The 19293-nt window shown below is 42.9% G+C and overlaps 1 protein-coding gene across 6 annotated transcripts; it reads left to right on the top strand.

Moving 5' to 3' along the window:
• The first annotated feature begins 6383 nt into the window (after window positions 1-6383).
• Window positions 6384-18856, top strand: LOC135549967 (bromodomain-containing protein 2-like). 6 transcript variants are annotated; one of them, XM_064980378.1, is made up of 12 exons: window positions 6384-8660; window positions 12065-12371; window positions 12652-12789; window positions 13045-13192; window positions 13534-13724; window positions 13993-14466; window positions 14606-14734; window positions 14867-15082; window positions 15451-15725; window positions 15875-16200; window positions 16446-16574; window positions 16838-18856. In XM_064980378.1, the coding sequence occupies exons 1-12, from the start codon at window positions 8629-8631 to the stop codon at window positions 16954-16956; spliced, it is 2484 nt and encodes an 827-aa protein (XP_064836450.1). In that variant the 5' UTR covers window positions 6384-8628; the 3' UTR covers window positions 16957-18856. The 6 variants fall into 6 exon arrangements, with proteins under 6 accessions (XP_064836450.1, XP_064836451.1, XP_064836448.1 ...); XM_064980379.1 differs by having other exon boundaries at window positions 6385-8660; window positions 14867-15070; window positions 16835-18856; XM_064980376.1 differs by having other exon boundaries at window positions 6385-8660; window positions 16835-18856.
• The last annotated feature ends 437 nt before the right edge of the window (window positions 18857-19293 follow it).

The following is a 19293-nucleotide window of genomic DNA, read 5'->3' as shown; positions in this document are numbered from 1 at the left end:
TATTTGAACCCAATTATGGTTGAATTCAAGAAGTTTAAGCTGCCTATCAATCGTTGTTTTTGAAACCAAGGGACAGCCAGCAAAAGAATGCGCTTTAGCAACAGCTGCAAAGTACAGATCCCAGCCTGAGGAATAAAAGTGGGGCTTTTATTGCTCAAACTAATTCATGCTGATGAAAAAAATCCATAGGCCTAATGGACACATGCTCAAACTTGCTCACTTTTGATAGAATTAAAGAGGGAATCTGTAGTTGCTACACCTATTTTGGGATTTATAAATTATATATACAGTACCAGTCAAAAGTTTGGACACACCTACTCATTCAAGGGTTTTTCTTCATTTTCTACATTGTAGAATAGTGAAGACATCAAAATTATGAAATAACACATAAGGAATCATGTAGTAACCAAATTATTGTGGAACAAATCAAAATATATTTTAGATTCTTCAAAGTAGCAACCCATTGCATTGCTGAAAGCTATGCACACTCTTGGCAAAGCATGCCATTCCATGAGGGCAGCATTTAATTTTCAACTCAAATCAATGAGCCCAATCAGTCCTCCATGACAACAAAATCATAGTAGGGTAGGGCTGGCTAATAGGTCCTTCGTTTTGGGGTAATGCTCAGGTAAAACAATTTGGATAATCTATACTTCCATATTTCCAAGTAATCTAAAGTAATCTAAAAGTAACGGAATGTAATCAGATTACGTTACCGAGTCTGGGTAATCCAAAAGTTACTTTACTGATTACAATTTTGGATTAGGTAACTTGTAACTATGTCACGGCTTTCTTCCTGGGAAGGAGAAGCGGACCAAAACGCAGCTTGGTTATAGTTCTTTAATAAGAGACACTTAACATGAACAAACTACAAAACAATAAACGTGAAAACCGAAACAGTCCTAACTTGTGCATAAAACACAAAGACAGGAAACAATCACCCACAAAATACCCAAAGAATATGGCTGCCTAAATATGGCTCCCAATCAGAGACAACGATAAACACCTGTCTCTGATTGAGAACCAATCCAGGCAACCATAGACTTACCTAGACACCTAAAAGAACACAACCCCATAAATCTACAAAAACCCCTAGACCAAACAAAGATAACTAAGGCCAGGGCGTGACACTGTAACAGATTATATTTAGAAAGTAACCTACCCAACCGTGTGTGTGTGTGTGTGTGTGTGTGTATGTATGTATATATCTATCTATCTATCTATCTATATCTATATATCTTTCTGAAGCGCTGCTTGATGAGGCTGAAGCACCAGTCGGGTGCAAACTTAATGTGGCAAACAACAAAAGAACATTAAGATAAATTAAAATAAATTGTCCCACCCCTGTCAGTCTGTCTTTACACAGCTCAGTGATATCACTGAGCTGTGTAAAGACAGACTGACAGGTGCTTCAGCCTCATCAAGCAGCGCTTCAGAAAGACCAGAGTGAACACTTTGTCTGAGATGGCTGGTGTTGTGAAGGACAGCACTGTGACAGGAGTCAATGTTCCACAGCTGTTTGGACTGTCAGACTATTGAAAATGATGCGAACAGACAGGGCTGCTGTGCTTCTAGTTCTTAGGAAACTTTGCAGCATTTAGTTTTTTTATGCATTATTTCTTACATTATTAGCCCAGAAATGTTTTTGTGTTATTTAGATTTGTGTGTATTGGATATATGTTGTGAAATTGTTAGATATTACTTGTTAGATATTACTGCACCCACAATAACATCTGCTAAACACATATGTGATTTGATTTGGAGGATGGTACGGTGCTGATGGAAAGCTATGGCTGGCAACAACACCTGACTCTGTACTTCAGGCCGCTGCCACAGGTCAAGCAGTACCAGCACTTCAGTTGAATATGATTTTCATTGCATTGTATGAGGTTATTCATCTTATCTAAACTTGGGAGGTGAATTAATGTTATGCAAAGTTGTAATGTCTTCTCAATTTTTTACATTTCCTGTTTTACAGCTTCAATGCTCTGGAGCCTGGTGTTGTTGTCACCAGGGAGCATCACTGACATCCTTCCTCCCATAGATGGTCAGCCTGTACAAGCACCACCTGGACTGGACACAGCTAGACAAACTTATCTTATTGAGAAGATCAGGGAGCAATACTTATTTTCCATCATAATTTGCAAATAAATTCATTAAAAATCCTACAATGTGATTTTCTGGATTTTTTTCTCTCTCATTTTGTCTGTCATAGTTGAAGTGTACCTATGATGAAAATTACAGGCCTCTCTCATCTTTTTAAGTGGGAGAACTTGCACAATTGTTGGCAGACCCACTGTACCATTTTGTAGCTCTGTCTGTGCTTTTATCCAATGTAAAAAAAAACACAATTTCAAATTTTGCTATATCAAGGCTGTCGGTCACAAAACGCGAACATCTAACAACCCAAAGGTTACATGTTTGAATCTCATCACGGACAACTTTACCATTTTAACTAATTAGCAATTTTGCAACTACTTGCTACTTTGTAACTGCTGAGCATGTTAGCTAACTCTTCTCTGAACCTTAATCTTAACACTAACCCATAGCCTAACTAACGTTAGTCACCTAGCTAACGTTACGAATGGATGACGGACATCCCAAAATTAATACATACCGATACGAAATGTAACATTTTGCACTGTCCCAGATTTACATGTACTATGTTACGTCTAGCTCTGAGTCCAGGTTGCTCTGCCTGGCGGGTACTGGTCAAATCAACAATGAAAGTGTTGATTCTGAACATCTATCTCAATGTGTCTTTCCCTCTGAAGTGGTACATCAGAGTGGAACTGGATTTTTGGTTGATTCACAACAGTCAACAAAACAGGTCAAAGAGCTTACTTATCTTTTGGGAAAGTATATAAACAGCAGTTTGATAGGCATAGTTTTTTTGAACAACTGAAAAGTCTTCAGACTTACTTTGACTCATTCTGCACATCCACGGTGAAATCACCACTCTACTATTCCTGTAGAAAAGCTTTAATCGCAATGATTGAATGATATGAGAATTGTGAAGAGTTGTTTACCAGTGCATTTCTAGGCTGCTCCCTTGTTGTTTTCATATCATTCTATGGAGCGGAAAAACAGGGAAACTGACACAATGGGATGGCATACCATCCATTCACACCTCCCGGCCTGTTTGTAGGCCATCAGGCTGAAGCACTATCTTTCTGCCTTCAACTTGCAAATGGGGGATAAAAGAATGAGAACAACCCTGAGAACCACCAGTCGAGCCCCTCCCAAGAAATCAGTCGTTGACTAGACATCACTGATTCAAACACACAAGTGATCTGAGCAAACTTGAGCTATCCCTGAATGAAAACATAAACTACAATCGAAAATAAGATGTACATGTGAAACCTGTCAAACAAAATATTGGTGCTTTTCTACATTACCTGATATCTTACATTTGTTTTGTATACCTGTGTGTCTGAGACATGCAGTATGCTGCAAAACAGATGGTTCTCTTTGGGAGTATACATTTGACATATTTAGCAGATGCTATTATTCAGAGATATTTACAGTAGTAAGTGCATACATTTTCTTACTGCTCCCCCGTGGGAATCAAACCCACAACCCTGGCGTTGCAAGTGCCATGCTCTACCAACTGAGCCACACAGGACAAATGAATCTTAATCTCATTCAATGTGGTGATAACTAATGAAGCTCTTATCTGTGGCTGCAGGTGTAACCAGGGACCTTAGGAGCTTCAGTAACATTCTGTTCCAACTGAGCTATTTAGCCCCAATAAAATAGCAGTGTTGGGGAAGCTACTCTGAAAATATAGTTTCCCAAGCTACCAATGACTTCACACTGGAGGAAGTTAAGCTACACTAAAGCTACCAGTAAGAAAGATATTGTTGACTTAACTTTGAAAAAGTAGTTTACTACATCCAAACTACTTTGTGATAAATTATCATATCTAAATGTGAAATTTCATAGACTACAAATTTCAAGGACAGATCACTCTGATGTCAATGTTAATAACAGAATGTAATTTAGCCTATTTAACACAGAAACTATGTTTCAAGTGAGAACTAGGCAGGTCTGATGCTGAAAAAGAAAGGAAATTCTTATCTACTCCATCCACATTTCCTTTTCTTTTTTTGCAAAAAAAGTAGTGTTGTTCCAGAAGTTAGAAAAAGTAATTAACTACTGAAAAGACTACCAAGATTAGCTTTTTATTCAACTACCACCAAGCTACTGCAAAATGTAGTTAAATTACTAGTTGAACTAGACGTAGCTGCTTACATTGTAAAATAGTTACTCTTCGAAAAAGCTTTAGTGAACTGTGTTCTACGGAGTGCTCTACACCTTGGAGTAACCATCTAAGGGAAGTACTAACTTCTATTCAGATGCTAATCATCGTTCTTGGATGCTGCCTTCCTTTCTAGAGTATGAATGCATAATTACAAAGCTGTTTTAGAGGCCTGGACACATTTGTACAAACCGTGCGGCACTACATCGCACTATATAATTTGAGTATCAATTAGTTCTAAATTAGAATTAGAGTTTGAGCCCATGGTTCAGACACATGGCTGATTTCGTGGACCTTGAGTATATTCCTGTACTTAAAAGCACTTTCAATAGAGATTCTTCATTGGGCATACTTTTTAGGAGTAGGTTTAATCTGTGTCTGGGAAATTGTCCCTTAAAATGCACTCTAGGCTTTTCAATTTGAGAGATACACTATTTGTGGCATTAGGACAGAGCCCTGTTTTAAATACAGGGTTGTCAAAACAACATCACATAGAGTAGGGCCAACCAAACGGAGAGCCCCTGGTGTTTGATTTGAAGTCAGATGCGGTCTCAATTTACTGTTCAAAGTTTTTTTTAAATGTAATATTCAAGATGTCTTGCCCATGTGGTTGCTGTGCCCCCCAATCAAATCTCACTTAGGGGTGATTTGCCTGATGAGCTTCCCTGATGTTTTCCTGAACTTTCCAATACTTTTCAAATGCAGTTCAGATACTTACTGCTGCAAATAGAAATTGTAACACCTTTCCCATATTCAAGTAATTTGAAAAATATTCAAGTTATTATCCTTATGATCTGTATGAATGTTTTTTTTTATGCATCTTTAATACCGGTAATCAGAATGTGCTATAGGTATCAAGTTATATGGCTGCAATTTGATTCATGTTTGAAGTGTGATTTTATGATTGCTTACTAAAAAGCTGTTGTTTAAAGCACCTAAAAAGCTAAATACACCATAACTATTTGTTCAGCACAGGACCAACCACTCAGATTAGATTTTGGCCCACCAAGCCCAAAACTTTAAGAGCAATGCAGCTTTTGTTTTATACACAGCCACAAACAGTCAGTTAATGCAAGGTGCCTGAGGGACCAAATGAATAAATGTAGAAGGCCTATCCCAAGTTTTATTAGGTAGTCCAAATGAAGTCACAACATTTAAGCCATAACAGTAATTGTTCATGGTATTCATAGAATGTGAAAGGAGGGAGAGAGGGTCTCGCTCAACAAACGCAAAAGAGTAAAACAAGTTTCCATAGTCATGAACGCTCATATACCCTCCCTTGTATTTTCACACTACTCTGCTTGCGTCGCCAGTAAACAAGTGGGGCTGTTGCCAAGGATGGCTCGCCAGTGAAAGAAATGACGCGTCGCGGTGGAGAGAGCTTCCCTAGCAACCACTTCTCTGCTGGCCAAGTCATCATGTGACACAGCTCATGCGCCGAATGCTTTGGTGACTCAGAGACATCTTCCTCTGGGTGAGCTCTGTGAACTGAGGGTGGGGTGTGAGCGTGCAACTTCAGCAGCAAGTCCTATTTGTCAAGTCCTGAGAAAGCACAAAGGACACTCTGTTCTCTGCTGGAAGCCTGATTAGATCACACCACAATGGCCAACTCAAGTTGGTCAGAATGTCCCCTAGATATCTCCGTTTGTGGTTCATAGCCTACTGACCTGTCATGCTATAGACATTTGAGGTTGCGGCAAGATAACAATGTAACGTTATATTTATTTGTAGTTTGGATACTAAAGAAATTCTGCATATATGGAAGTTGCACTTGTGTCTTAAACAACTACCCACAATCACAATAATTTTTCCACGATCATATAACGTTTAGCCTACAGTTACTTGAATCTTCTTTCTTTGAAACATTTTATTTGGCATTTTCAATACATCACAAATACTCATCTTCTGATAATAATCTTTATTCAGTAACAGCTCAAGGTAGAAGTTTCCTGAGTGAACACAGATCTAGGATCAGATACCATCCCCAGCTCCTAACGAAACATCTCTGCCTTCTCCAAATGAGAAAATGAATTTAGAATTGAGTCTACTCTGTATAGTGGCAATATCCCAAATAGGCTCACCCATATCTAACGCATGCGCAGTTTGATGTCGCAGTGGAACCCACAATGCTTGCAACCGAAATATGAGCTTTGTCAAGAGAATATATGCGGTTCTAACAAATATAAGGGTCGTGTTGAGACTGGACATTGATGTTGTTTGCTTGCATGGATTACTGCAGTTGTGTCAAGGAAACATTTCAATCAATATTTCTGTAAATCCAAGCCGCACCACGTGGGTTGGGTTTGTCCAATCGGTGCAAAGCTGTGATACATGAAAGTATGCTCTTTGTTCTGGATTTTGCAAAGTTATACGGTCTAATTAACTTTAATACAGCAACATGTGGACAAATGATATCATTTGTTACGGCAAGATGACAATCCGGATACATCAATATCTTTTTTTCCTGGAGCAGTTGTGTAGCCTCCAACCTTTGGCAAACAGTGCGCCATTAGCTTATTTATCACATGACTTCCCTTCCCCCCCACTTCATTGAATGAGGAAGAAGTCGGACATGTTGGAGGAAAATGTGTTGAAAAAAACGATCGTGGTGGAGGACAAGGAGATTTTTGAAGGAAAGTTTTACTCTGCGTAATGGATTTACAAATCGAGATTTTTAGTAGTTAATTTTTATGTAACCCTGGGAATCAATTTGCTAAATGTTTTTTTTCCTTCATATTTACTCACGATTAAGAACATCAATGCATGGTTTAATTCAATGTTCATTGTATTTAGAGGCTTTTAAATGTATAATTGTTGTCCGTATATATTGAACATCTTGAGATATTAGTTCAGTGACATTGGAGAGAACGTGTAACCTTGGTGTGGGGGATGGGTATTAGCATTAGGGAACCATTTTGTACAGCTCTTAACTACTTTACGAGTTTATTTTGTTGTCGGAGGTTGGCATTTTGCTGATTCATTGTAGTTTGTTGCACGTGGACTTGGTAGAATGAGTATATTGTCGGTATATGATAGGAACTGTTTGGGGATTTAGTTTGTCTGAATGTAGGTTTTCTGTTTGGGTTTTCTCTGGGCAGCTCATGTTGGGAGATTGTAAGGCTTATAAATTACGATTTAGTTGAAGTGTTCAAATCGTGGATGCGGCCTACATGGGTGTTATTGAAGCAGAGCAACATGGCTCTAAAATTCTTAAAACCGATGCAACCTTTGTGCTTGAAGTGTCTCATAGTAATTCTTATAAAAGTGATTGTTATCCAAAACTCTTATCTACTTTGATAACCATTTCAGCAAGAGTTGAGAGAAATGCTGTGTCATTCAATGGAGGGCAATTTCCTTTACCACTTTGGCTTAGGGTGGAAGTTTGCCTTATCCTGCGTAAGCCATTTAAAAAACCCAGCTTCAGTGCGAGTTATGCTATTTTATCCATCAGATGTTAAGCCACTAATAGTATTGTATGCATTTAAGTTCTGAAATTAGGCCTTGGATAATGATAGCCTTTTTCAGTTGTCTGTAAATTGTCATCTTGGTTAAATTAAGCTAGGTCAAACAGCACGTGGCTCTTACTTGGTATACGAGTAGTTTAGAGCTAGGCGTTATGATCGCCTTTGTTTCAATGCAGGGAATGGTATTTCTGGGACATTGTGACACCATCTCATAGGCTAATAATTTGTATGCAGACAGTAAAGTTCGTGTGCACTCTTTGCACTTCAAGATGGCGCTCCAACACTTGAGAAGGACTAAAATGCGGCTACTCGGAGAGAAATATGTGTCGTTGAGCGCTCGGCCTACGTTTGGCATCCGATAGATACGCGTGACCGGAATCGCTAACCAATGGCTTGCTTTCTGTTTACTCTGGAAGTTCGCGCTAGAGATTCAGCGACCAATCATTATCGTTGCTCTGCCCACGTTGACGTAATGTAATTTGATGAGTGAAAGGGCGGGCTTTGGGATGTCGCATTTCGTAAAAGAGTAGCTACGTAAAACAGCCACAAAAAAAGAACTTTTTGAGTGATGGGAGGTCTAGTCAGTGATAAGGAGAATTTTGTTTGATTGACAATAACAATATGCGAATAGGTTGGATGAAAAGTATAATAGAAAAACAAAGTTATTTGGGGGGCTTTGCTAACTCTGGCGGACGTATTCAACTGCGAATAGAAAATACGGGGCGTAGTCTTAAGTTACCGTATCCAATAGGATGAATGGTTGGTCTATAAAGTATCGGGCGTAGACGTGAGTTGCCATTTCGCTGAAGCAGTGGTCAGTCTAGTGCTGTGGGGGCTGGAGGAAAGGACGGGCGAAGCAGGAACTTGAATATTGGTATTTAAACAGAATCCGGATCCATCCTGATGGAGACGGCCATAAACCCGCCCCATGACAGGTACCGATCGGAACAATTGACTTTAAGTTTGCGATCTGACAGGATTTGTTGCATTAAGATTTGCATTAACTCATAAACCGATGTTTTCTTATTACCGACATGTACACTGGCTGTACCTCCAAAGACTGCTCAGCCGGCGTAGAGCGTTTATATATTTTTTGCAATGAAAAATTATATATTGGACGTTTGTCAGGATATGACCACTCTTCGTCAACCTGCAAAATAACACTTAATTGGGACGACTGTCGTTTACATTTTGCTGCACCGACGCCATCTTCCCAGCGTCTCGGCTAGCTAGTCCTTGCTGTAGTTTTGCCTAGCCCAGTAAGAAGTGAACTAGTTTCACGTTGTGACTGTATATTATTGCTGGCGACGATGGGGATAAGCTTGCCGTGTCAGTTAGATACGTTAGTTGCAGACGGCTATTGCTTTCGGTACCGCGCTAGCTAACTAACATGGGGTTAAGCTTGCTGTGTCAGTTAGCTAGTTACGGGTACGGCAGACGGCCATTACTTGCGAATAAGTCTGCTTGGTAGCGATCTAACAAGTAGCTAGTTTCCGCTGGCTCAAGTTGACAAATTCGCATGGATTTACTGTAGCATAATCGCGAATGTTTTCCTTAGCTACGTTACTAGCCATCTCGTCGAGTAAAAGCCGATGTTTTGCTAATCACAACACAGTAGTGGCTAACGTTAGCTCGTGATTGTGGTGGCTTGGTAGGCTTATTTTTTATTTTTTTATTTGACCTTTATTTAACTAGTTACGCTGGCTAGCCAAGGTAAGGTAGCTATCCTTACCTGTTGGGGCTATTTGGAGAGCCTCGGTCTCGTGTATTTGGATGGGAAACTATAGCTAGTTAACTAGCCAGCCGGCTAGTCCAATTTGTTTTGCGGACACGTGAAATGTTTAGTGAACGTTACATTTCATAGCTGCGTTTCGGTTACGTAATAGTGCTGATAATTTAGTCTTTCTGTATCATTTCCGCCTAATGCCAGGCCCATGCAATTTTATTTTTAACAGCGTGTGCAAGTCACGTGTCTAATTGGACGGAAATAGTTACCCATCAGTTGCTTGCAATGGCCTCACAGTCCACTTACCTTTCCACTCACCAAACCTGCAATTTAAATATATTTGTACTTTTTATGTCACCATGTTACTACAGTACTGGACATCGTTTGTAATCTGACAGTGATATATTACTGCTCACATAATAGTGAACTAGTCCAGTGCAACGTTCTCAATGGTGGTCTTCCATTTCCCCACATTTATTTTTTAAAGTTAGTGCTGCACATGTACAATTATAACATTATACGTTTTTTGTTGCTGACAAGTCTCAGCGACATAAGTGTTTTGAGTTTAAAAAAAACTTTTATAATAAAGTACATCAAATGTCAAATGTGTTTTCCAACTTGTATCATTGAATACCAGCTGATATTAAACTGTATATAGGGGAGGGGCTATCTCTGACTTGGATTGTCCTCTTGATCAGTATAGGCTACACCAAGTTTACCTGTCATCAAGAAACTCTGAAAGTCTTCATTTTGTAGAATTGGTAATGGAACAATCATGACAGCATGACCTCCACAACGGGCACTGTGCAGCAGTAGTGTTACTAATTTGTTTGGGTTCCTGTTGAGGTAAGCACGGGTGAATATTAAATTCTGCTCAAATAGTCTCCGGTGTTCACTTATGAGGAAGACACAGCCCAACTGATCTAGTCCTGAATGAAGGGACGCACAGACTACAGCATGGAATGGTTTGCTCTTTTGATATTCACTTGAGCATAAAATAGATTTATCACATGCGACGAATGCTACTGGTGTATGCCTTGTGTACTTTTCCCAACGATTCAGAGTTTATGAAAAAAATAAGGTATTATAAAATACACACAGGGAATATCAGTACTATATCAATGTGCAGAGGTACTTTAGGTAGAGATGTGTGATTAAAAAGTGACTAGGCATCTATATAGAGATTAGAGAATTGCATCAGCCAAAAAAACCCACAATTGGTTTATCTTATTTGAGTATTGGGGATTGGCAATAAATATTGAACCCCTGCTTTTGTGTCCAAAGAACACCCTGTTTCCTATCATCTGGTGTAAGCACAAGAAGACATGGTACCCAGTTGCGTCACTGAACTTTTCTATGTTTCTTAGCTTGTCTGTATAGAGGAAGTTCATTATTGGTAACATTATGAAGAAAGCACCAAAGAGTATTTGTCTATAAGTGGCTTCTAATTGCCAACAAACTGCACTCTTAAATAGTTGGTCAACTATGTACACACAGTTAATACTCAAGGCATGGAATACAAATCAAAACATTTTGGCACTGTTTTACTTGTGTATATAAACTTGCCCTTCATTCAGAGGTATGGCATATGTAAATCATTCTGCTCATAGGGCACTTGAACAGGGTTAAGGTAACTTGTGAGTTGATTGAAGATATCACTGCACTCTTGAGCCCCCCGATTTAAGATTTTTTTTGACACATGTATATTGTATTTTGATCACAATGCTAAATGTACACCACAATTGACTGCATACTTGGACTTCTACTTTGCCTCTATTGTAGGTGTTGGGGGGGGGGGGGTAGTGCCTAGTTACCATGGTTATACCATCCAATGGAACAGACTTGTTAGCTTCGTTGCCATGGCGCAATGGGCAGTTAAATGCATGCAAATGGCTTTCCCTTTTTCTGGGGCATTGCTCTCCTCAAAGGCTCTGGGTGTATAATGGCGGGAGTATTGGATCATATCACCAGTACACAATGGTCAATGCATTTGAGTCCACCGTTTCAATTAACAAGCTGCTTGTATGTTAGTTTATGTTCACTATGAGTATCACTGTTGCTGTGTATGTCCAGCCAGGCTCTTATCACAGTTAACAGATTTGTGTTTCCGTTGACCACTTCAGCCCACCGATTTTATCAGCCAGGGGCACTAAACCACGGCCGGCACAAATGTTCCTTGTCTTGGTTTATTGCATAAGCTTTTTGGCAATTCGTAAAGTGAACCACACAAATGCCTGCCTGAGGCCAGCTGTCCAGGAACTCCTGAAACCACACCCAGATTCCAGTGTCAGCTTGCTGTATAGATCACATTTTCTACAGCCTGTGACGGTACGGGTATTGAGGCTAATCTTCTAGTTTTTGACAATGCTGATGAGGCAGTTGTGACTCGTAACTGACTCAAAGCTCAACTAAAACCGAATCATGGTGAGGGAGCATGACTCACTTTTGTTAACCTGTCTTCATTTTAAGACGTTTAGAGCGGGCTAGCTAAGTAGAAGGCTAGCTCTACAAAGGCTGCTGTGTCACATCAATACCCCCTCCTTTCTCCGCCTCCTAATTCTTCTCTATGCCCCACTGCTCAATGCTTATTCCCTCCTCCCTGTCCGTCAACAGCTCCCTGGGCGGGGTCGACGTAGGCCTGCAGGGCGTCATGACGATGGAGCAGGGCCCTCCGGGCCCCGGCAAGCGCATCCGGAAACCGTCACTACTGTTTGAGGGATTCGAGGGCCCCCCTTTGCTCCCCCATGGGCAAGCGCCCCCCTCTGGGTCACCAAGGCCCCTAGTGTACGACACCAACCGGCAGGGCCGCGCCACCAACCAGCTGCAGTTCCTCCAGAGAGCCATGATGAAGTCCCTGTGGAGGCACCACTTCGCATGGCCCTTCCATGAGCCTGTAGACGCCTCCAAGCTCAGCCTGCCTGTGAGTGTCCCTGCAAGCCACTACCAGAGAGCCTAGTCACATTGTGCTTTAACTAAAAGAAGACCGCCTACTTATAGATATTCAAATAGTTATCTTGTTTGCATATTAGGATGTCCGTTTTCAGAACCAACTGTAGAATTCTTAATCTTTTAGGTTGGGAAGTTTTATAGAAGCTTTTTTTAAAGCTTGCAGACAACACAGTACTGAATAGGTCTGTAGAGCTCAGTGTACTTATTATCGGTAGAGCAGCATTAAGTAAACCTGCTCCTCTCTGCCTCAGGACTATCACAAGATCATCAAACAGCCCATGGACATGGGGACCATCAAGAGGCGCCTGGAGAACAACTACTACCGCAGCGCCAGCGAGTGCATGCAGGACTTCAACACCATGTTCACCAACTGCTACATCTACAACAAGGTGTGTGACATGCTGTAACCACAACATTTTCAGTCAGAAATAAGGCTTTGACCAACTGAGGTTACTGGCCGGACACTAGAGGGAGTCGAAACTCCAGTTGAGTAACAAAGCTCACTGTCCCCATTTATATTTTACAGCCCTGGAAGCTGTCAGAGATATGTCACTAATAAACACAGTCTGATCTCACATCTTATTTAGGGAAGTTACATGTATTCTCCAGCCGAATAAAGCTTTTCCATGGTGACTGTCTCCCAGCCAACAGATGACATTGTTCTGATGGCCCAGTCCCTGGAGAAGGCTTTCCTTCAGAAGGTTGCCCAGATGCCCCAGGAGGAGATAGAACTGCCCCCTCCTCCCCCACGGGGCAAACCGGGCAAGCCAGGCAAAGGACGCAGAGCCGCAGGTGAGCATGAGGGGGGTTGTGTGATTCTGTTTGTGTACGGTTACTGAATGCTTTTGAGTGTGATTGTTTTTTTGGGGTGGGAATACTTTTTGTATGATTATTTTGGGGGAAATGTGTTCTGTTTTGATATTGACTCAGATGATATATATATATGCCATTTAGCCATGACGCTTTTATCCAAAGTGACTTAGTGATGCATATATATTTCTTATGGGTGGCCCCAGTGGGAATCGAACCCACAAACCTTGGGCAAACACCATGCTCTACCAACTGAGCCACACAGGATCACGTGAATACGCATAATCTCCCATGCGTAATACATTTTTCTTCATTTGCCTCAGTACTAGGAGGAGTGACCACTGCTCACCAGGTCCCGGCAGTGTCCCAGTCCGCGTACTCTCCCCCCACGCCGGACACCCCGGAGTCGCTGCTCTCCACCCCCCCACAGACACTCCAGGCCAAGAGTTTACCTCCTACCCTCCACAGTACTCCTGCTATGCTAGGCTTACCCCCCACACAGCCCACAGCCAAGGTAAGGGCAGCAGTCGATACACAAATACTGTCAACTACTATCTGTGCACTGTTCACTTACCCCTAAACTACACTAATGTTGTACAACTTTACCTTATGGCCTTGCAGCTGACAGTGCTACTGTAAATGAAAGTACCTACTGATCAAAGTGTTTGCGACAATGTTAGGGCAGCAGTTGGTGACATCATCTGGCATTGTCGTTTACAATGATCTGAAATGGCAGGCTGTTCGGTCAATGACAAGAGCCCCTGTGTCTCTGTCTCCAACAGAAAAAGGGAGTGAAGCGGAAAGCAGACACCACCACCCCCACCACCATGGCCATGCCCATACCCATCACCATGGGCGTTGGCGGGATTGGCATGGGCATGGTCGGTGGACCTGACTCCCCGTTGACACTCACCTCGCTGGGGGTAGGCCAAGGCCTCGGGATGGGTATGGGTATTGGTATGGGCCGCGGCAGAGGCATGGCGGGCGCCAAAGCAGCTGCAGGGAGGCGGGGAGTCAGCGGGCGCCCTATTAAGCCCCCGAAGAAAGACCTGCCAGACTCGGTGCAGCTCCAGCCGGTGCGACGAGGAAAACTGGGCCAGCAGCTCCGGTACTGCAACGGGATTCTCAAAGAGCTGCTGTCCAAGAAACACGCGGCGTACGCCTGGCCTTTTTACAAACCAGTGGACGCCTCCATGCTGGGCCTACACGACTACCACGACATCATCAAGCAGCCCATGGACCTCAGCACCATCAAGGTACATGCCCTACCACACAGCCTGTTTTGTAATCCTTATGGACTCTAGGTAGGACTGTACATCACAGCTTCATCAAGCACCATAAAGGTAGACTGTCAGTAATTATGTGACGTTAACTTCCTCCACTCTCCCTCTGCAGAGGAAAATGGACAGTCGAGAGTACCGGGACGCCCAGCAGTTTGCCGGTGACGTCAGGATAATGTATTCTAACTGCTATAAGTACAACCCTCCAGACCATGACGTGGTAACCATGGCACGCAAACTACAGGTACGGGTCAACACATTTTACGCATGGAGATGTGTCATTTCCTGGCTGAGTTTTTTGGCCTTGCACAGTAGTTTCATACAGCTGAATGGACACGAGTGCGCTGGTCTGATATAGCCCCCCCCCCCTCTCCAGGACGTCTTTGAGTTCTGCTTTGCCAAGATGCCCGACGAGCCTGCGGCCCCTCCCGCTTCCATGGGTGGACGCTCCTCATCTTCTTCCTCTTCCTCCTCGTCCTCGTCTGAGAGCGACCCCAGCAGCGAGAGCGAGAGCGACAGCAGCCCCAGCTCGGACAGCGAGGAGGAGCGTGCACACCGCCTGGCCGAGCTGCAGGAACAGGTGTGTACACAGGTAGACTGACCCGGCCCTGCGTCCACCGCAACACCACACACACACACCATCACACTGCATCCTCACTATAATACATTGCATTTTAGTCATTTAGCGTATGCTCTTATCCAGAGTGACTTAAAGTTAGCCTATTCATCTATAGCTAGATGGGTGAGACAACCATATCTCAGTCATAGCGAGTACATTTTTCTTCAATAAAGTAGCTGTCAGCAAAGTCAGTGCTATTAGGAAAAGTCATGTATAGGATTTTTGTATTTATATACAGTGTGTATTTTATATATTTTTTTTGCAAAAGTATTTCTGTATACCTTAGCTGGAAGTGGTTGCCACAACAGTCACTGACCATGTCCTCTCCACGGCCCCATCAGCTGAAAGCAGTTCATGAGCAACTGGCCGCACTCTCCCAGGGCCCCATCGTCAAGCCTAAGAGGAAGAAAGAGAAGAAGGACAAGAAGAAGAAGAAGAAGCCCGAGAAGCATCGGGGAAGCCGGGTGCCAGTCGAAGAGGATATGCCCATCCGGCCGCCCAAAACGCCCAAGGTCACCAAGACGTCGAAGATGCAGAAGACACCTAAGACCAAGAGCAGCAAAGGGGGCTCCACACAGGGCAAGAGGAGCACTGGCAAGAAGAGCAACAAGAGCAAGTGAGTGCTCTCTGCTAGCAGCGCCTCAACATCTCTCTGTCATGATATGATTTATTGTCTCCATGCTATAAAAATTCCCCAAAAGTATTCCTGACAAAAACAAAATGTGCACCTTCAGGCTTGAATCATTAAATCACTTTCACCCTCAGGTCCTCCAAGAAGTCGCAGGCGGTGATGCTCAGCATGCACCAGATGAGCGCTGCCGCCATGCTCCCCCACTACGACTCAGAGGAGGAGGACGAGGTGTCGCCCATGAGCTACGACGAGAAGCGCCAGCTCAGCCTGGACATCAACAAGCTGCCCGGGGAGAAGCTGGGCCGCGTGGTTCATATCATCCAGGCGCGCGAGCCATCGCTGCGCGACACTGACCCAGAGGAGATTGAGATAGACTTTGAGACGCTCAAGCCGTCCACGCTGCGTGAGCTAGAACGCTACGTTATGACCTGCCTTCGCAAGAAGCCTCGCAAACCCTATGGTGAGAGAGCTTTCCTATGTAGTGCCAGATCTGTTTTCAAATCCTCTCTGGTCCCTGTTATGTGTCCCTGGATGGGCGCAACCATAGGGTTTTTCTGTCACAATTTTGGTCAAATGTCATAAAGATTTCCCCTGTTTCCAAGATTTCACTGGGTAGCATTATAGTGACTTAGTCTCCGGGTTATTTGGATCGGTTGGTGAATGCAGACATTGCATCACCTAACCTCCCGGTCTCCTCTCTGTTAGTAGGGAAGAAAGGTGGAGCAGGGAAGTCCCGGGAGGAGCTGGCTCTGGAGAAGCAGTTGGAACTGGAGCAGAGGTTGCTGGATGTCAGCGGGCAGCTCAACTCTGGCAAGAAGCCTCAGAAAACCAAAGGTGAGTCGGAATAAATCTGGATCACTGTCCACAGAGTAGACATGACAACTAATTTCAGAGCATGCATAGAGATGTGAAACTACACGCCCAAATGTATTTAAATATTACTGGCTCAGTACATTTTCACTAGCATATGGCCATGTAGACCTACATAGCATGTCATGAAAAAGTTCTGAACGAGATCAGCTCGGGTCTTTGGAAAACGTGTGGGTTATCTTAACATTATATTACAAGTATTTTATCTTGTGTGTATCGCTCAGCAGAGAAGCCCAGTGCAGTGGAGCCCCATGCCGTGGCGTCTCGCCTCAGCGCCAGCAGCTCCAGCTCAGACTCTTCTTCCTCTTCCTCATCGTCGTCCTCTGACACCAGTGACTCGGACTGAATGCTCCGGAAGGACGGGCCTGGATCCCGCAAACCCCGGATAGGACAGTGCAGAACTGCTAACAGAGCCGCAGGCGGATCAGACTATAGTCAGGACTGACCTGGAATTAAGAGAAAGCTTTCCCTGTGTTCAGAGAAGCCAAACCCAACAGAAATAGTGGATGGAGAAATATTGAGTTGTTTCATTGCTTTAGAAACCTAGAGGGTTGACAGAGAGATGATGCATCGTCTCATTGGAAAAAGTGCCCACGGTAGGATCTCTACAGGCTCTAGAAAGACGGCAGGATCTCTACAGGCTCTAGAAAGACGGCAGGATCTCTACAGGCTCTAGAAAGACGGCAGGATCTCTACAGGCTCTAGAAAGACGGCAGGATCTCTACAGGCTCTAGAAAGACGGCAGGATCTCTACAGGCTCTAGAAAGACGGCAGGATCTCTACAGGCTCTAGAAAGACGGCAGGATCTCTACAGGCTCTAGAAAGCGAGACGGGTGGATGGGTCCAGAACTCTGGGATCATCTTGTACTATGTCTTTCTCGCCACACTGTATATACTGTGTACAAATATATAAATATCTATTTTTCTTTTATAAAGAAGAATTTTAAGGAATCCTCAAATGTGGGGAGAAAGTAAAGGTGTGGAAAGGCTGGCTTTTTAGTCTTTCTGTATAGAGGGCAAAGTGTGTGAGAATGTGTGGGGCACGGCCTCGCACAGTAAACACAGTCCTGCTTAGATGTTCATCTTGTTGATGCAGGTTGTTTAAATCATTGTGCATTGTAAAGCACCTTGGCTCAGTATAAATGTATGAACTGCACACATGGAGAAACTGAAGAGCATCAAGACCGCAACATACGCATGTACTTCTACAGCTTGAGAGGGGTGTCCGTTGTACACATTTAATGAGACGTTTTGGTTTAAGCAAACTTTAACTTTTTCCTATTTTTTTTTCACTCTGTAACTGATGTGTTTCTATTTTCTTGTGACCAACCTGCAAATAAATTGTGAGGACATGTCTCCATTCAACATTTACCCACACAAACAGATTCTTCCCTTGTTTTGTTCCGTCAATTGGATACGTCTAGGATTTGTCTAGTGAAGTCTACAGACTACTGAATGGTCACATCTCTCTTGCAAGTCATTTGAACTTGCATGGGTAGTGCACAATGACTAGATTGAGACTTCACCTTTTCATTTCACTTTGTCTGGGGGAATTTTTAAAATGTTATATATATATAGAGAGATTTGATCTTAGTATGGTGCAGTGGGGTGCTGACTTGCCTTCCTTGTACCCCAGATGTGATTCCCATACCGTTGCCATACCAGTGCTTTGCGGCACAGAACCACACTATTTATTTTAACTACTTGGCCTTTTAACTTTTTGGCAGCTGGATGTTTTATTCAATTTAGCTAAATCTGGTTTGGGAAGAAGATTGTAGTGACCATTTCCTTGCTCATAGTGCGATTAACAGAAGCTGCATATATGCTTCATGAGATTCGGAGGTACTAAACTGATTTAGTTAAGAATCAAGCTTTTTTTATATATATAATAGTTTGAGAATTTAGATTTTGTACTTGTGTGATCAGTTATTTATTTCCCGGGGATTTGAATGGAATCCTGTAATCTTTATTGCATTTACTTGAAGGCAATGGAGAAAGTTATATTGGTAATAATGACAAAAACTACAAGCAAAAATGTGTACAGCTCTAAGGACAAAAGGCAAGACTTAGACTTTTTTTTAAGTATGGAGCATGTTTCTACCACTGAGGTTCCTTGTTTTGCTTTCGTTCTCTTAGTCGTTCCCCCTACAATTGAGTGGTTGTTTCTTGTGTTCGGTTTCTTTTCTAAGAAAAAAATACTTTGAACTGTCCACCTCTAAAAAATAAAGAGAGAGAGAGCTCTTTAACATTGACTTTGTGTCTGTTTTGATCAAGAAAATGGGTCCATGGAATGATTTGATACAGGGATGAGAAGCTTTCACTTATTAGTGACAATTGTTTTCAACAGTTGAACTTCTTACCATGCGGACATGGATCACTAGATGGCAGCAGTCAGTGAAGAACGTGTGCCGGCCTATTCTCATATCTGTCAGAGAGCAACACACCCATACACTATGTGGACACCTGCTCGTTGACCATCTCATTCCAAAAACATGGGCATTAATCTTGGAGTTGGTTCCCCCGCGGCTATAACAGCCTCCACTCTTCTGGGAAGGCTTTACACCACTCCGGCCGACGCTTGGCATTGTGGTCTTAGGCTTGTGTGCGGCAGTGGAGGCTGGTGGGAGGAGCTATAGGAGGATGGGCTGAAATGATTGGAAGAGCTCCTCCCACCAGCTTCCAC

The sequence above is a fragment of the Oncorhynchus masou genome, chromosome 12 (assembly GCF_036934945.1).
Source record: "Oncorhynchus masou masou isolate Uvic2021 chromosome 12, UVic_Omas_1.1, whole genome shotgun sequence".
Classification (NCBI taxonomy): Eukaryota; Metazoa; Chordata; class Actinopteri; order Salmoniformes; family Salmonidae; genus Oncorhynchus; species Oncorhynchus masou.
Note: the sequence above shows the minus strand (reverse complement) of the source record. Positions and strands in the feature narration are given on the sequence as shown.